At 41.5% G+C, this 17,328-nt stretch overlaps 1 protein-coding gene across 1 annotated transcript in view; it reads left to right on the top strand.

The window, feature by feature from the left end:
• Positions 1 to 17,328, top strand: part of Dnah7 (dynein axonemal heavy chain 7) — a 260,952-nt gene that overhangs the window by 78,964 nt on the left and 164,660 nt on the right. The window contains exons 20-22 of the mRNA XM_052749441.1: positions 6,566 to 6,759; positions 8,234 to 8,432; positions 12,088 to 12,228. Of these exons, the coding sequence (XP_052605401.1) occupies positions 6,566 to 6,759; positions 8,234 to 8,432; positions 12,088 to 12,228 (534 nt within the window). The remainder of the gene's footprint in view (positions 1 to 6,565; positions 6,760 to 8,233; positions 8,433 to 12,087; positions 12,229 to 17,328) is intronic.

The following is a 17,328-nucleotide window of genomic DNA, read 5'->3' as shown; positions in this document are numbered from 1 at the left end:
CTGGGAGCTATCGTGGGTCTATGCTTTTATCCAAGCAGCATGTAGTCCAGAAACCTCTTTTTTTTTTTTGTTTTGTACTAGCAAAAGCTAAATCCACCATGCATCTTAATGTGCCACTTGCAGAGGCCTCATTCCCGCCAAACTGCAGGTTGAGCACGCACACGAGAAACCTACAAGTAGCTCAAACCAGCAGCTGCTGCTCATTTGAGAGAGACAATTAGGAAGCTGTTTTTAGCTCTGTTTTAGAATCTTTTTTCTCAGTTTTTAGGTGGAAACTCTTGCCACCACGTTGGACGCCATTTGTAGCTAGAGTTTTCCTGCCTGGCCCACAGTCAGGACAAATCTCTCTCACCTGCCAGTCCCACAGCCACTCAGACCCAACCAAGCAAACACAGAGACTTATATTGCTTACAAACTGTATGGCCGTGGCAGGCTTCTTGCTAACTGCTCTTACAGCTTACATTAATCCATTTCCATTAATCTATACCTTGCCACATGGCTTGTGGCTTACCAGCATCTTCACATGCTGTTTGTCATCGTGGCGGCTGGCAGTGTCTCTCTGACTCAGCCTTCCACTTCCCAGCTTTATTCTCCTCCTTGTCCCACCTACACTTCCTGCCTAGCCAATGGCCAATCAGTGTTTTATTTATTGACTAATTAGCAACACATTTGCCATACAGAACATCCCACAGCAGTGTAGTTTTGGTGCCTGTCCTGGATCTCGCTCTGTAGACCAGGCTGGCCTCGAACTCACAGAGATCCGGCTGGCTCTGCCTCCCGAGTGCTGGGATTAAAGGTGTATACCACCACTGCCTGGCTCAGTCTTCTTACTTTATGATAAATATTTTTTTCTAGCAGGCAAGATGGCTCAGTGGGTAAAGGCACCTACTTCAAAGCCCGATGACCTGAGTTTGATCCCTGGGATCCATACGGTGGAAGGAGGGAACCAACTTCCACAGGTTGTGCTGTGACCTCCAAGTACACACGGTGCTGGCTCATTTATGTCAACACAACACAAGCCAGACTCATCAGAGATCAGGGAGGCTCAGCTGAGAAAATGCCTCCATAAGACAGGGCTATAGGCAAGCCTCGAGGGCATGCTCTTAATTAGTGATTGGTGGGGGAGGGCCCAGCCCATTGTGGGTGGTTCCGTCAGTGGGCTGGTGGTCCTGGGTTCTATAAGAAAGCAGGCTGGGGGGCTGGAGAGATGGCTCAGAGGTTAAGAGCACTACCTGCTCTTCCAGAGGTCCTGAGTTCAATTCCCAGCAACCACATGGTGGCTCACAACCATCTGTAATGAGATCTGGTGCCCTCTTCTGACCTGCAGTCATACATGCTGTATACATAATAAATAAATAAATCTTTTATAAAAAAGAAAGAAAGAAAGAAAGAAAGAAAGAAAGAAAGAAAGAAAGAAAGAAAGAAAGAAAGAAAGAAAGAAAGAAAGAAAGAAAGGAAAAGCAGGCTGAGCAAGCCATGGGGCCCAAGCCAGTAAGCAGCATCCCCCATGGCCTCTGCATCAGCTCCTCCCTCCAGGTCCCCACACCATTTGAGCTCCTGTTCTGACTTCTTCCAATGATGAACAGCAATGTGGAAGTGTAAGCCAGATAAACCCTTTCCTCCCCAATTTGCTTTTGGCCATGGGGTTTCAGCACAGCGATAATAATCCTGAGACACACATTGTGGCATAGACGTGCCCTCCTCAGTTTTAACGGAATAAAACTGATAACATGTCTCATTCTCCTCCTCCCCAGTCTCTCTCTGCCCCTCTTTCTCTGCCCGCCATGGGTGGGAGAAGAAATGAAGTGTGGTTTTAAATGTGTGTGTGGAGGGGAGGGTATAGGCATTGTACTAACCACTTCAAACATGTTCTCTAACCTGACTGTCACACCAACTTTGAGAAAGACCTCTCTTCCCCATTTTAACACACAGAGATTAAACAAGTGATACAAGACTGCATAGGCACTCAGAAGAAGAGGGCAGGATTGAAAGCAGTGTGTCTCCCTGGGGGCCTTGTGCTACCTAAGGCAGTCTTCCCCGTGTCTGTCTGCTCGTGAGTCATCTTCCAGTTGTGTAAAGATGGCGTTCCTGTGGTTTGGTCCATATGCAAACACATGCAGACCATTTGGAAGTATGTATTTGAATCAGAGCTATTGACCTATCTGGCTGAGGAGGGTGACCTCAGGAATTTAGAATAGCTCCAGCATATCTAATGTAAAATGCCCCCAAATCTGAAGCTTTTGTTTTGGATTTATGATTTTCAGATTTAAGATGTTCGGCCAATAAGGTCTAAGCAAATATTATACAGTAAGGTCTAAGCAAATATTATACAATCCAAAAAGCTTTGAAATATAAAACATGTCTGTTTCTAAGTGTTTCTGATGGGAGATGTTTAACTTACCAGCTCTATCTGAACGTCTTTTGTCCCAGAATTTTTTGATTTGTTGTTGTTGTTGATTGATTATATTTATTGAACAAAAATCAGTTATTCTAAACTACTTTCAAATATCAGATCATAACTTTGAAACATCAGATGTGATAAACTACCTCAGTTTCCACCGAACAGTTATTGTTAATTTGTGAAAGAAAATCTTCACTTTTATTAGCAATAATTCTTTTTTTGTTTAAGAGAATGACGTTTTCTTCCAGAAGGTGGCGCTCAAAGAACACTATTTTGGATTTTAGATTTAGGAGCATGAGAATGCTAGTCTGCCCTGCATGACTTGCATATTTAAAAATTATGGTCTGAGTTTGTCTGTGTGTGTGTGTGTGTGTGTGTGTGTGTGTGTGTGTGTGTGTGTGTGTGTGTGTGTGTGCGCGCGCGCGTGTGCGTGTGAGTGTGCGTGCGTGTGTGTGCGTGTGTGCGCGTGCGCCCGTGAGAAAGAGAGGGGTGGGGTGGGGAGAGATAGTATTTAATGTCTATTTGAAGCACAAAAACATGGGAGAATTTCATAAAATGTTTTTGAAAATTGGAGATTACTCGTCCATGTTCCATACTTTTGTTTTATTGATGAAATGGCTATTAATGATAGTTATTTTCTTCTACTAAATTGTTGTGTTTCTAAGTCACATCATCATAGTTCAAAGCAAAACGTATCATCTTTTCAGCCATGATCTGATTATTGATAAAATCCCTGAGTATGAGAGGGCTGCAATCTTGGCACATGGGAGGCAGAGGCCCAGTAGGAGTTCAAGGAGTCTGTAGAGCGAATCTGAGGTCAGAAACAAACAAAAAAGAAGAAAAGCCAAAAGCACATTAACAAAAAACATGTATTTGAGATTGCTGAAAAAGAATAAAATTTTCAGCTGGGCGGCGGCGGCAGCGCACGCCTTCAATCCCAGCACTCGGAAGGCAGAGGCAGGTGGATCTCTGTGAGTTCGAGGCCAGCCTGGGCTTCAGATTGAGTTCCAGGACAGGCTCCAAAGCTACACAGAGAAACCCTGTCTCGAAAAACAAACAAGCCAAAAGAATAAAGTTCTCCTTTTGCTGGTGCTGGGAATTGAAGCTAGGGCCCTGAGCATGCTACATCAGTGACTTATCCCTAAGCCCCATCTCCAGTCCTAGAATGAAATTCACACATGAAACAATTTACAGCTGATAGTTTTGGTTTACCTTTCAGCCTTTGGTTGAGTACAATTCAAAAAATAAGTAATTTAGTTAATCGTAAAATTCAGTGTTTACTCTTAAAGTGTCATCCTCTTAATTTCAAGCAATCTTCCTAGAATGTCCTACTGTATCAAAAGATGCCTGCTGGGTTCTCAGGAGCTTCGTAGCTTAGTCTGATTGAGATTTCTATTATGTTTTAGCGCCTCCACCCCTTACATATTTTAAGTTTATTTTGGAAAGAACTCTACTTTTGCTACTGGTGAACACCAAGACTGGGAATAGAGTTGGATAATATGAGTCATGTGCTAGAAAAGCAGAGAGGAAGCTGGGGATGCACAATATCCGTCACGTGTTAGAAAAACAGAGAGGAAGCTGGGGATGCGCAGCTCAGGACAGCACTGGCTATGGGGCATAGAGACCTGAAATCCGTCCTTGTTTGCCCAGAGGAAGTTGGAGGTTGTGCTGCGCCCTGTAGCCCCACACAGGAGAGGGGGGCAAAGATAGGTGGAAACCTGGGGCTTGTGGGTAGCCTCAAAATCAGTGTGGGCAGCTCCCAATGATGAAACCAGAGGTTGGCCTCTGTGCTCCTCACACAGGCACACTTGTGTATAGACACACAGACACACACATACATACATACACACACACAGGGAGGAAAAGAGGGGAAACGAGTTTTACTTAAAACTCAAGATCATATTTTTATATATAAATCCAGTGGCTAGTGTGCAGCTCCTTTGAGAAGTCAGTAAATATTTTTTTCAATGCCTGAGTTCTTAAGATTAGCTTTTGGTTATAACTCTTGAGAGCAGCAGCAGAGAGCTCCCTTTGAAATGCTTGACTCGCTCGGTGGCACTTTGAAGCAAACCACCTGTGATGACACTTGCGTGTGCTTAATGTCAGGATCCCCAGCCTGAGAGGCAGAGCAGTCTTGTCTCCAGAAAGTTCAGGAGAGCACACCTTGCCTCAGTCCCCCAGTAAGCAGAGGGACAATGTAGACAGATACAGCCTGGCTGTTTCCAAAATCTTTCCAGGAAACTTCCCCACACTCAAACACTTTATTTATTTACTTATTTATTTATTTATTTATTTATTTATTTACTTACTTACTTACTTATTTATTTATTTATTTATTTATTTTTGGTTTTTTGAGACAGGGTTTCTCGGTGTAGTTTTGGTGCCTGTCCTGGATCTCCCTCTGTAGATCAGGCTGGCCTCAAACTCACAGAGATCCTCCTGCCTCTGCCTCCTGAGTGCTGGGATTAAAGGCATGTGCTACCACTGCCCGGCCAAACACTTATTTTTTTTTTGTTTGTTTGTTTTTTTGTTTTTTTCGAGACAGGGTTTCTCTGTGTAGCTTTGCACCTTTCCTGGAACTCGCTTTGGAGACCAGGCTGGCCTCAAACTCACAGAGATCCACCTGCCTCTGCCTCCCGAGTGCTGGGATTAAAGGCGTGCACCACCACGCCCTGCTTCCAAACACTTATTTTTTTAAAATCTATAATTATAAAACCCAGGGCTAGTGTTAGTTCCCTGTTGTTAATAACAGTACTCAAAATAATAATAATTATGCTGCCTTAAAGTTTGTAGTGCTTTCCCTCAAGAATAAAGGATCAAATGTGTGTCTCATGCTATGCTCTTCACGTCCACCCTTCTTGTGAGTTCAGATAGCACAGTCTCTCTCTCTCTCTCTCTCTCTCTCTCTCTCTCTCTCTCTCTCTCTCTCTCTCACACACACACACACACACACACACACACACACACACACACACACACCCCTTCTTCCCATCCCTTCTCTCTCTCTTCCTGTTTCTCCTCACAGTGGAAGTTGGGAACACCATGGCTTGAAGATAGAGCCAACATGACCTTTACGTGAAAGAACTTGGCAGGCATAGAATATTCAAGACTAATTTTTTTAGAGATAAATGCCTTTAAAAGTTCCCATAATCTTCATTCTACTAAAATTCTATTAAAATCTCATTACAATCATTAAAATCTATTACAGTCTCAAGTATAATGTAACTAGAAATAAAATTAATAACCAGTATTTTTGCATGCTACGTGGGTAGTTTTTTACTCAACTTGACACAAACTAGTTTCATTGGAGAGAGGCAGCCTCCACTGAGGAACTGCCTCCATCAGACTGGCCTGTGGCTGTGATTGTGGGGTATTTTCTTGAGTAATGATTGGTGTGGGAGGGTCCAGCTCACTGTGGTTGGTGCCACCCTCGCTCACATGGCCCTGCCTTGTATGAGAAAGCAACCTGAGCAAGCCACTAGGAATAAGCCAGGAAGCAACTCTCCTCTGTGGTCTCAGCTTCAGTTCCTGCTTCCAGGCTTCGTTTTGAGTTCCTTCCTTGGTTTCCCTCAATGATGGACTGCCACCTGAAAGTATAAGATGCTAAACAACTGTCTCAAGTATCCACTAGGGTCTAGTCCAGTCCCATGGGGGCTCCACAACTATTGGTCCGCAGTTCATGGGTTTCCACTAGTTTGACTGGTCATCTCTGTAGGTTTTCCCATCATGATCTCAATGGCCCTTGCTCATAGAATCCCTCCTCTCCCTCATCAATTGGTTCACGAGCAGGCTTTTTGGAGCCCAGTGCCTAAGGTGTGACACCTTGTGCAGCCTTGGTGCAGGAGGAGGGGCTTGGACCTGCCTCAACTGAATGTACCAGGCTCTGCTCCCCACGGGAGACCTTGACTTGGAGAAGGTGGGAATGGGGGACTTTGGGGGGAGACTGGGGGATGGGAAGAGGAAGGACAGGGAAATCTGTGGTTGGTATGTAAGATGAATAGAAAATTTCTTAATAATAAAATTTTTAAAAATTAAAATTAAAATTAGAAAAAGAAGGAAAGTATAAGATGAGCTACATCCTCTCCCCCCTGAGTTGCTTCTGGTCCTCCTGTTCATCCTAACAACAGAAGACTGAGACAAGTGCTGTTTACCTTTTGTTTTTAGAATAAGCATGTCCTGGCGGTTGTGACTATCGAGAGAATGCTGGAGAGGCTGAAAAAGTCCAATGAACTCCTGGAGCTCATTCTCAAAGGGCTGAATGAGTACTTGGAAAAGAAGCGCCTCTTCTTCCCCAGGTTCTTCTTCTTGTCCAACGATGAGCTCCTTGAGATACTGTCGGAGACTAAGGATCCTACTCGGTAAGTGTTGTCCATGCCAGGACGCTCGGCTACATTCATCTGTTCAGATTTAATATTTTGGAATAGGAGAGAACATAAATAATTATGGGTAACTATGCTTATGTAAACTTTCTACAAGAATATTCTAAACATTATTAGCAATTATAGGTTGTTATCGGTTATTGAAAACATACATAATGTCTCTGCAGATGTATTCCTGAATGTGATGAACCTTGGAGTGGAATTCTTATTTCATCACATATTTTCTTAAGACTTTCAGGACACATCACTCTTCCACATCACACTGATCTTTTCACCCACATTCAAATTACATCAATCAAAGCCTGGCATCATGGTGCTTTATGGCTTACTCTGGTCTCAGAGATGGGCCATTCTCAACTCTAACATGACTAGGAATGAAGGTCTTAACTAGCATTTTAGGTGGGTGTTGTTTTCTAGTTTTATAATAAGCACATTCTAACAGCTGTAGCTATTGAGGGAATGCTGGAGAGGAGTGACAGTTGGCTTCCCTGTTCCTTCTTCCTCTGAGCTCTCTGCCAGCCTCCTTGAAATGTGAATGGGGAGCCTCTTCCCTTATGTACCATTCTCTCTGCTTAGAATATTCCTTGAATGTCCATACAGCTTCTTAGTCTGTTTCTTGGAGGTCTTTATGGACAACTGCACCAACATTTACCACGCAGGGAAGTCTTTCACGCCCCCTGCATTTAAAATGCCGTGCCTCTGACACCCAGCCTCTCTGACTGCTCTTCCCAGGGGTGTGTCTGTGGCTCATTTCCCTTTGTATATTTGTTATTACAGACACAGTCTGTAATAGACTTACTTAGTGCTGCTCCTCCTGTAGTGGAACACATGCTCCACAGCGGCCAAGAGTTTCCACTAGGTTTTTTGTTTTTGTTTTTAATCGAATATTTCTCAGTCCTTAGGAAAGAATCTGATCTAAAGCAGCAGGGAATCAATGTTCTTATCAAACAATTTTGTTTATTGTATGTCTTGTGCCTACACAGAAAGAGTCACAGAGTGTAAATGAATAAGATAATTGAGGCTCGCATTTCCGTCGGAATCTTATTCACTGCTTCTTTGTGCCCATTTCAAGATGAGTGCAGCCGGAAATGTGCCAGTGAGGTGTTAGTCACAGTCTGTGTCATAGTGGCTGGAAAGATGGCGGGCATGCCAAGCCTGTTGAACCGCTAACCTAGTCTGTGAGTTTCAGAATCGTCCAAGAGCCCACTTGGAATGGCTATGTGCGTTGGAAGACTGACTTACAGTGCTTGCAGGCCTTCTAGAGTGCCGTAGCGAACACCGGCTCATCTATTGTGCTACTCTTAACATCTTTCAACTCATTTTATTGAAAACAAACACATACCTATTACTTTATACACATTTATAGATTTTAAGCGAAGATTAGTGCACAAAGAACCCTGACATGTTAGGAACTATATCACTTTGATCAGTTGTTTCACTTTTTTCCCCACAGAGTGCAGCCGCACCTGAAGAAATGCTTTGAAGGAATTGCGAAGGTCGAATTCACAGAGACTTTAGATATCACACATATGAAGAGCAGTGAAGGAGAAGTCGTGGGACTCATAGATACCATCTCAACAGCCAAAGCCAGGGGCCAAGTGGAGAAGTGGCTGGTTGAGCTAGAGAGAGTTATGATTAAGTCCATTCACAAGGTAACGGGCTATATTTACTATTTTTAGAAAAAATGATGGACTATTATGTTGCTGCAAATATGTCATTGATAAGTGGACTTCTAGGTAGGAACTGAGGCATAAATGGCTACTCGAAGTCTAGTTGATAATTTATTGGTTAATTGTTGCTGTGACAGAATATTTGACAAAAACTGTTTAAAGAAAGGGTTTTTGTTTAGTTTGGTTTTGTTTTGAGCTCACAGTTTGAAGAGATACAGTCCGTCATAACACGGAAGAACGTTGGTACTCCGTTCACTTCCTCATTTCATTGCACTGTTGGAGACATTAATTCAAATCGAGGTTTTTGATGTCACTATGTATGATAATGTTATAATCCTAAATAAATCTATTGGCAAATGTATATAAAATCATTTAGACTTAGACCCTCTCCATTTCATCCTTTTTCTGAGTTACAGTCCAGTGAACGTCCCTTTGCATATGACTGGTTTCATTGACTGAGTCATTTAGTTTCTTGTGATAACTAATCCATATGACCACAAGGCCAGAGAGGATGAGTTTTACTTGGTCAGTATTGATAAATATTGACAAACAACACGATTGCTTATATTGCTGTTAACAATGTAGCTGAATTCCAGTGACCACTGATTAGCAGCGTTAGGTTACATGGCTTGTTTGATGACATGATATGTGGAGATGACTGGTTATCATAGGTGTATCCATTACTGTTCAGCTTTCCATTTAATTCCAGTTGGCAGAATGCTTAGAGGAAATAATGCGGTTATCACTTAAGCATTAAAATATGGTGACAAGAAATTGTGGAGAAAATGGGCATCTTTCCAAAATGTTCACATGTAAATTTTTATTTGTAAAATACATAATCAAATGTGATATAAACACTACAAATAGGAGATATGTATATTATTTGTATTTGCATGCTTGAGAGGGTGTTTTATATATATATTTATATTATATATACATGGTGTAAATGAGTATAATAGATGCTGTCTTGAGTACTGTAGAAACTTTACATAACTGTGTTTCTCTTCATCAAACTATGCAGAATCTGTTTGTATAACTTAAATTTTAGTCCCCTTTTCTTGGTCCCTACAGTGTCCTTCTAGAACACATGTACTCCATCTTAATCTTCTCAGCTGTGCTTTTCTACCCTTTTCCCTTTCACTATTTTGTTTTTATTAAGTTTTTAAAATTTTGAGGTTATAATTTTCCTTTTTTCCCTTCCAAGCTCTCCCATTTATGCCCCCCCCATACCCACCTTGCTCCCTTCCAAATACTGTTGTTTTTAGCTAAATCTCATTTTTAACTAAATCAAGACTTGGGAGCCAGATGCTGGGGTGAAAGGCTGCTAGCTCAGAGAGGCAGAGAAAGCACCCAGCTGACGTTTCTCCTCTGCCAGTGTCGCAGAGAGAGAGCTTTCTCCTACGCAATCTCAAACAAAACTACTCCAACTCAATGTCCCTCCCTTCTACTTCCTGTATGTCTCTCTATCCATCCTCCTGACTTCCTCTTACTCTCTATGGTTTTTCCTGTCAACTGGTTGCTTGCTCTACATCTTAATCTATGGTTGACTTTAATTTATTAATTTACAGTATTCAAGCAGAAAGCTCTTGAATTAAAGATATGTGCTAGAAACAGGTTTTTCCAGTAAATAAATGCAGTCTTGGGGTTCACAGTGTGATCAAATATCCTGGAACAAAATTCAATACCTTTTTCCTTTAATTTTTTTCTAATATTTAATTGTTGTTGTGTGTGTATGTGTGTGTGTGCCTAAATACATAAATACAATCTGCTCAGTCTGTTTGATGTTACTCATATGCATGCTTTCAGGGATGATCATTTGGCCTTGGATAACCAATTAATATGCCCCTCCCTGGAGAAGACTGTGTGTCCTGCTCTCAACAGGAATTTGCTGTCTGTAGTTCTTCGTGTAGGGCTGAGGCTGCGGGCTTTTCCCCCTTACACATTAGCATGTCCACTGGTGGTCTTGTTCAGGTCATGTTTAGGCAGCCGTGTTGGAGAGACCTCATATCTAGGAGTCACAATCTCACAGCAGACTATCTGTTCTACTGGCCCTTACATTCTTTCTGCCACCTCTTCCACAATGATCGCTGAGCCTTAAATACAGAAGTTGAGTGGTAGATATATCATTTGGGACTGGGCTCCACAACTCTGAATTTTGATCATTTATGCGTTTTTATCTCCATTTGTTGACAAGAGAAGTGACCTTGCTGAGGGGTGAGAACTGCACTTAATACTTATCTGGGAGTAAAAGGGTAAATATTTAGAATATAGTTAGGGATTATGCTGGTTGAGTAAAGTGGCAGTTGCAGAGTCTCCTCCAAGACCTAGTCCCAGGTAGCTGCTTAGGTTTTCAGTACCGGGAATGATTTCTTTCATGTTGAGAGGGTCTTAAGTCAAAGTAGAGAGTTGTTGGTTACTATCAATGTGTGCATGCCACTACCGCACCCTTAGGGATATCTTGCCATGCTGGTCATTGATGTGGTCTATAGGCCTCATAGCTGGGTAGGACTGTTGGTTGCTTCCCTCCTTCGGAAGCTTGCGTGGCAACATCTGGTACCATGAGGGCTAGTCTTTGGGGAGGAGGCTTTCAGGTTAGATTAAGCTTGGATCCTGTGTCTGAAGTGCCTGGTGTCTTCGTTGTTTCTTCCATTCTTCAGCTGTTTGCTTTCATCTGTACTGCCTGTGGTTTAGTTTGAGGCCAGCCTGGTCTACAGAGCAAGTTCCAGGACAGCCAAGGCTATACAAAGAAACACATTATGGAAAAAACAATGTTGTTATCATTAGCAGTTACCTCTTGGCATTGGCACTGTTCTATAAATATCCAGCTAAACAAGTAGTCTAGAAAGTTTTAAGTTGTTATATATTTCTCTGGAAACTCTAATTTTGACAGTCCCTTCTGAAATTTAAACACCGAAGTCAATGTCACTTCCCAGAGGATGTTGCTATTTTTGGTTGGTTTATATGACAGGGAGAGTGTTTCTCATTGATATCTTGTAGAAAAAGTAGATCTATCAGCCCACTGAAAATGTGTAACAAAGAACATAAGTTAGACTTGTGGCTTTGTAGGCTTCACTTTTCTATAAAAGAACTGTCCATCTGTCCCATATGTCCCCTTGCCTTGTGTATCATCATGCCTCTGTCCAGAGAAGGGATTAAGGTCTGGAATGCAGGTGGCAGGCAGTTAGAGGCCAATGCAGCCTGTCTGTGTGTACACACACAGGAGATTGCACGGAGAACTGATTTAACTGAACAAAAGTCCTGTGCCACAACTTTGGTGGCTCTCATTTTAAAATTTAAAAGTATAAATTCATATACTTTGAACCAAAATTGTACAAATTTGTCCAACCCAAGTGTATCTATGATATCTTTGGCTAAAAGTAATCAAATAATAATTTGAAAAATGTGGTTTGTACAAGTTGATAATGCTCAGCAAAGTAATAGGTAATATGCCTGCTCATATGAATTAGCTTGTATGCAAGCACACATTAATTTACTCACAAGTTTTATATAAGTCCATCAACTGGATAAAGATGTTGCAAAAACTTAAGTGATATGAGTCAATTTAGTTTAATCGTTTAGCTCTTCAATGGGTATCTTGTTCTTAGAATGTTCATTTTTACCTTTTCTCTTAAATTAGGTGATTGGAGATGCAATTGCTGCCTATACAAAAAATGAACGAATTAATTGGGTAAGAGATTGGCCTGGACAGACTGTTCTCTGCGTATCTCAAAACTTTTGGACAGTTGAAGTCCAAACCGCCATAGCAAGGGGGCAAGTGGTAAGTTTTTATTACCTGCATTTTCCAGAATTTAGAAAATAGTTGTGATACCAAGAGCATACTCACCCTAAAGTACAAAACGAAGATAGTCCGCTAGAAATTACACTTTGTTTTTTTTTTTTTTGGTTTTTCGAGACAGGGTTTCTCTGTGTAACTTTGCGCCTTTCCTGGAACTCGCTTTGGAGACCAGGCTGGCCTCGAACTCACAGAGATCCGCCTAGCTCTGCCTCCCAGTGCTGGGATTAAAGGCGTGCGCCACCATCGCCTGGCCAAATTACACTTTTTGCTGTAAACCCAGTCACAGGTTTAAAAAATAAGATAATAGAAAAGATACATTGTTATTCAAGGTTTGTATCTGAACCGTTTGTTTATTCACATCATGTGAGAGTCAAGGGTGCTTGAATCTCAGTCTTGTTGCTTGAACATTGTTATGTCTTTACAAACAGAATGGTAACGGGATCAGGGAAGTTACAAAGCTCAGAAATGTCAGGAGGGTATAGAATAACAGAGTGCTCTTTTGTGCCCTGAGTAAAACCACCCTGCACAGAAACAGCATCAGTTCACTTATTCTGACCATTTTTATTTTTAATGTACTGATTTTTGAATACATGAATATTTTGAATTCTGCTTAATACCAAATATGCAAATATATCTGAGCATATGAGTTTAACATTATCATTTGGATGGCGGCTATTAATTTAAAAAGCAAAATTATACATTACATTCAGCGCAATGCTCTTTTTTTTTTTTTTCTGGATCATTCATCACAGATACTGTGAATGTCTACATTACCCCAGGCTTTGTGTTGGAAACTGACTCAGCTTGGAAATAACTGGACTGAAAACTTCCTGTTTCCTGTGTAAATTCACTTTATCAGCTTTTGTTTGTCTTTGAGCTTTGGGGAATGTCAGAAAACGTTAGAGAAAGCCTCTTTGGCATATTTTAGTCTGTGTACTGTACTTGAAAATTTGAGATATACTGCAAGTTAGAAATCACATCTGGTGTTGGAAGCTTTAAAGAGCCACATTATCTTTTTTTGTTTGTTTGTTTGTTTGTTTTGTTTTTTTCAGCAATACTATAATAATGTATATATTAGGCCAGGCAACATTTCAGAGCTCTTTCTGGTTCCTGTAAACTTAAATGGGCAAGTTTTTTCTTTTTAACCCATCAAGTCCAAGTCCGGTTCATATTGCTTGACTACTTCCAGTTGTGAGGCCTGCTCCAGAGTGTAATCTGGATACCAGTTTGTCACTCTACTGGAGAAAACCAACCCTCCCTCTTCAAGCAGCAATCAAATGCCAATAGTGTCTCAGCTCGGGGGGTTGTGACTTGGTGCTCACCTCCCCTTATCCATGCTGGGATTTTATCTGCCCCCTCTTCCACATAGATCCTTAGCTCTGTGTGTGTGTGTGTGTGTGTGTGTGTGTGTGTGTGTGTGTGTGAGAGAGAGAGAGAGAGAGAGAGAGAGAGAGAGGAGAGAGAACTCCCATTTAGGGTTGAGCACTAGAGTCTGGAGTCTCTTATTCTCTGCATGTTGACCAGTTGTGGCCTCTGTATTAATTACCATCTACTGCAAGAAACAGCTTCTCTGATGAAGGCTGAGCAGTATACTGATCTATGGCCATGGCAATAAATCATTAGGAGTCATTTTATTGCTAAGTCCACTTAGCAGAATAATAGTAGTGTGTTCTCCCCTGGTGCCATGACTCACCTAGCCACAGACTGTGGCCTCATTAACAGTCTACAGTATGGGTTCCACTTCATGGGCAGGACTTAATCAGTAAGACACTCTTACTATATTTGAAGTTAGAGTTCAAGTGAGCCAACTTGTAATTGACCAATGGATCAACTGAAACCGGCCAGTTACTGATCCTTAGTTTAAAGCAGTGAATTTTAAATATATTTTTGATGAGAAATTTGATATAGCTTGAGGACACTGTTGGAAACTAAGCAAGTGTTGATATTTGAGAGCGCTGCTTGTCCTCTTTAGGCAAGCAGTTTCCAATGAGGAAGGATGGAGGTGCACATTAAGTCACTCCACCTCACCAACATGTCACTCACTTTTCTGCAGGAAGGACAAAGTATATGGAAACAGGTCAAGGGTTTTCAGGTACCAGAAAGCCAGGGCATAGAGTTTCCATGACAGCAGTAAGCGTGTGTGGTCCCTGGATGTCTCTACCATGAGCACTTAATATTCTGTATGTTGATAATTTTCTCCTAAGGAAGGAGTGGCTTACATTTGAAACTGATGAGCTGGTTGAGTGGCAAAAGGCTCTGCCACCACCTGGAGCTTCCTGAAGCTCAAAGTCATGACCATGCCCTACACTGCTGCACCCAGAGCCCATGTTCACCTCGGAATCTATATTTCCATTTCTCTCTTCACTAAGTGCTGATCGTGAAATGAGACCATGGGAGGGAGACCAGAGGGTCTTTAAAACAGATTGAAGAAATGTCACTGTTGCTGAGCTCAGGATATTGAAAGTATGGATGTGATTTTGAGTTAGTTTATTGGGGTGAAAAGGTAGAAGGATCTAGGCCTGATAAAAATAATCCATTCCAGCCGGGCGGTGGTGGCGCACGCCTTTAATCCCAGCACTCGGGAGGCAGAGCCAGGCGGATCTCTGTGAGTTCGAGGCCAGCCTGGGCTACCAAGTGAGTCCCAGGAAAGGCGCAAAGCTACACAGAGAAACCCTGTCTCGAAAAACCAAAAAAAAAAAAAAAAAAAAAAAATCCATTCCAGATAACACAGTGGCGGTTACCTTTAGTACCCTCACTCACTATAACAATGTTCACAAGGAATTCGTTTCATGCGATGAAAACATTATCATATCATTTTTCCCGGTTTAGTTGATTAAATTCTCATTGATAATATTACATCATTCCTAAAGAGCTTAGTTTTTACTATTTTTGGAGCCAAATTTCAATTCTAACATTATTGTTTTATTGCAGTAAAGTGCATTATTCTAGTACAAATGAATTTCTATGGGCATGCAGTTAGTATGTACACCCAATATGTCCAAATGTTACATTTTTACCTCTGTTATGATAGAATGTGAAAACTAAGGAGTCTGAGAGATGCCAAATTGTCGTGAAGAGAGGACAATGATAAACCTTATATGATAGGACCCAAACTGTCTTTACTGATTTAGTTACTAAATATAGTGAAGTTCACTAATTGGATTCAAGAATTTAAACACTTATATGGTTAAACATGGGTGGAACAGAAGTTAAGTTTTAATTACTTAGGAAGAAAATTACTAGCAAATCATTCATGTAAATAATAGAAATGAAATGGTGTTTAAGCCCCGAGAGCTTGAATAAAGAGCTTTTGCAAAAGTAATAATTAAAGTGATAAAAATCTTCAAGGAAGAGTGTCTTGTCTCCAGCTTGGTTCTCTAAACTGTTCACATCCTCAGAAGTTGGCTTTTTGGTTTTATTGTGGCCTCTTAACAACAGACCTGAAATAAACTCCTCAGCATACAACATTTATTAAAAATTATGAGAGTGGAGAAATTGGCCACCAGTCTGCTGGAACATATTGACAATTCCCTTAAACACACTATTTTTCGTTGATTCTAATTTATGTTCATCATAAATTCTCTTCCAGTTTTGAGTTTTTCATCTACTGTAACGAGACTCTAAAGCAAGCCTGTTCCCTAGAACTTACTTTAGTGCAAGATAAACCAAATCGTTTGGCATTGTTTATTATTATTATTTGTTATCATTATTGCTGTTATTATCATCATTATTATTTCTTTGCTCTTTTTTGTTGTTATAAGAAATACCAGAAGATAGGTACTATTGTTTGTTGTTTTTTCTCTTTTGGGGACCCTCCACCCAGCTCCCAAATAAATCAATATCCGGCCTTAGCTTGGCTTAGTTTCTTGCCAGCTTTCCTTAACTTATTTTGTCTATCTTTCTGCCTCTGGCTTTTCCCATTCTCTTACTTCTGTAAATCTTACACTTACTCTGTGGCTTGCTGTGTAGCTGGGTGGCTGACCCTCGAGTCCTCCTCCTTCTCTGGCTGCTCCTTCTTTTCACTACTCCATCTCTTTCCTTCTCCCTCCTCCCAGATTTCTCCTTTTATATATACTCTCTGCCTGCCAGCCCTGCCTATCCTTTCTCCTGCCTTGCTATTGGCTAGTTCTTTATTAGACTATCAGGTGTTCTAGACAGGCACAGTAACACAGCTCCACAGAGTTAAACAAATGCAACGTAAACAAAAGTAACACACCTTAAAATAATATCCCCAACAAGATACTCCATACAGAGAAGAGGTTTACTTCTATTATGTCTGTATGCTGCAAGTCCAAGATTTAGGCAGTCCTATCTGGTTGTGGTGACTCTGATGAGGACCTTCTGGTTACATCACAACATGGTGAATGGCATCATGGCTAGAGAGTGAAGAAGAGAAAGAGACATAGCATGAAAAAAACACCAGGGACTGACAAGAGACTAAGCTCCACTTTCAATACCAACCTGTGTCAGCAATTCCACCTCTGTGACAAAATGCCTGAGATAACCAGCTTAGAGGGGGAGGGCTTGGTTTTGGCTCAGGGAAAAAAGAGAGAGGGAGAGGAAGAAGAAGAGGAAAGAAAGAAAAAAGAAAAGGGAGTAGAGAAAGAAGAGGATTGTGTCCATTGTACCTTTGAAGGACACACACCACTAATCTACTTCCTTTACTAAGTCCTACCTCTTGGAGTTTCCAACACTGCCCAACAATGCCATCACCAAGAACCAAGCCCTCTGAGGAACCCTTCAATCCATTCTCACAGGAACGAGTCCAATTCCACATGACTTGCTTAATCCCTCAGAGGTTGATGTTTGCAACCTGGTTACTATCCATGAGGCTCTGCACAGCTTCCACTGGCTCACCTCTGCCACAGTGGAGATCAAACCTCCAGCACACAAACCATCGAGGGACACATCATATTTCAACCATAATGGTACTGGTATTTCAAAGCTCCTGTAGCAAGCTCATGGAAGAATGCTTGGAGGACCCTTGAGATCAAAGGGAGAAAGGTGGCCCAAGAGTCTCGCCACTTCCCAGTATCACTTTCCCTGTCTGTCTCTCCTCTCTACAAGTTTCTGTTGACAGGA

Source organism: Peromyscus californicus, unplaced genomic scaffold, assembly GCF_007827085.1.
Source record: "Peromyscus californicus insignis strain IS unplaced genomic scaffold, ASM782708v3 Scaffold_21__1_contigs__length_65335640, whole genome shotgun sequence".
NCBI classification, from domain to species: Eukaryota; Metazoa; Chordata; class Mammalia; order Rodentia; family Cricetidae; genus Peromyscus; species Peromyscus californicus.
Note: the sequence above shows the minus strand (reverse complement) of the source record. Positions and strands in the feature narration are given on the sequence as shown.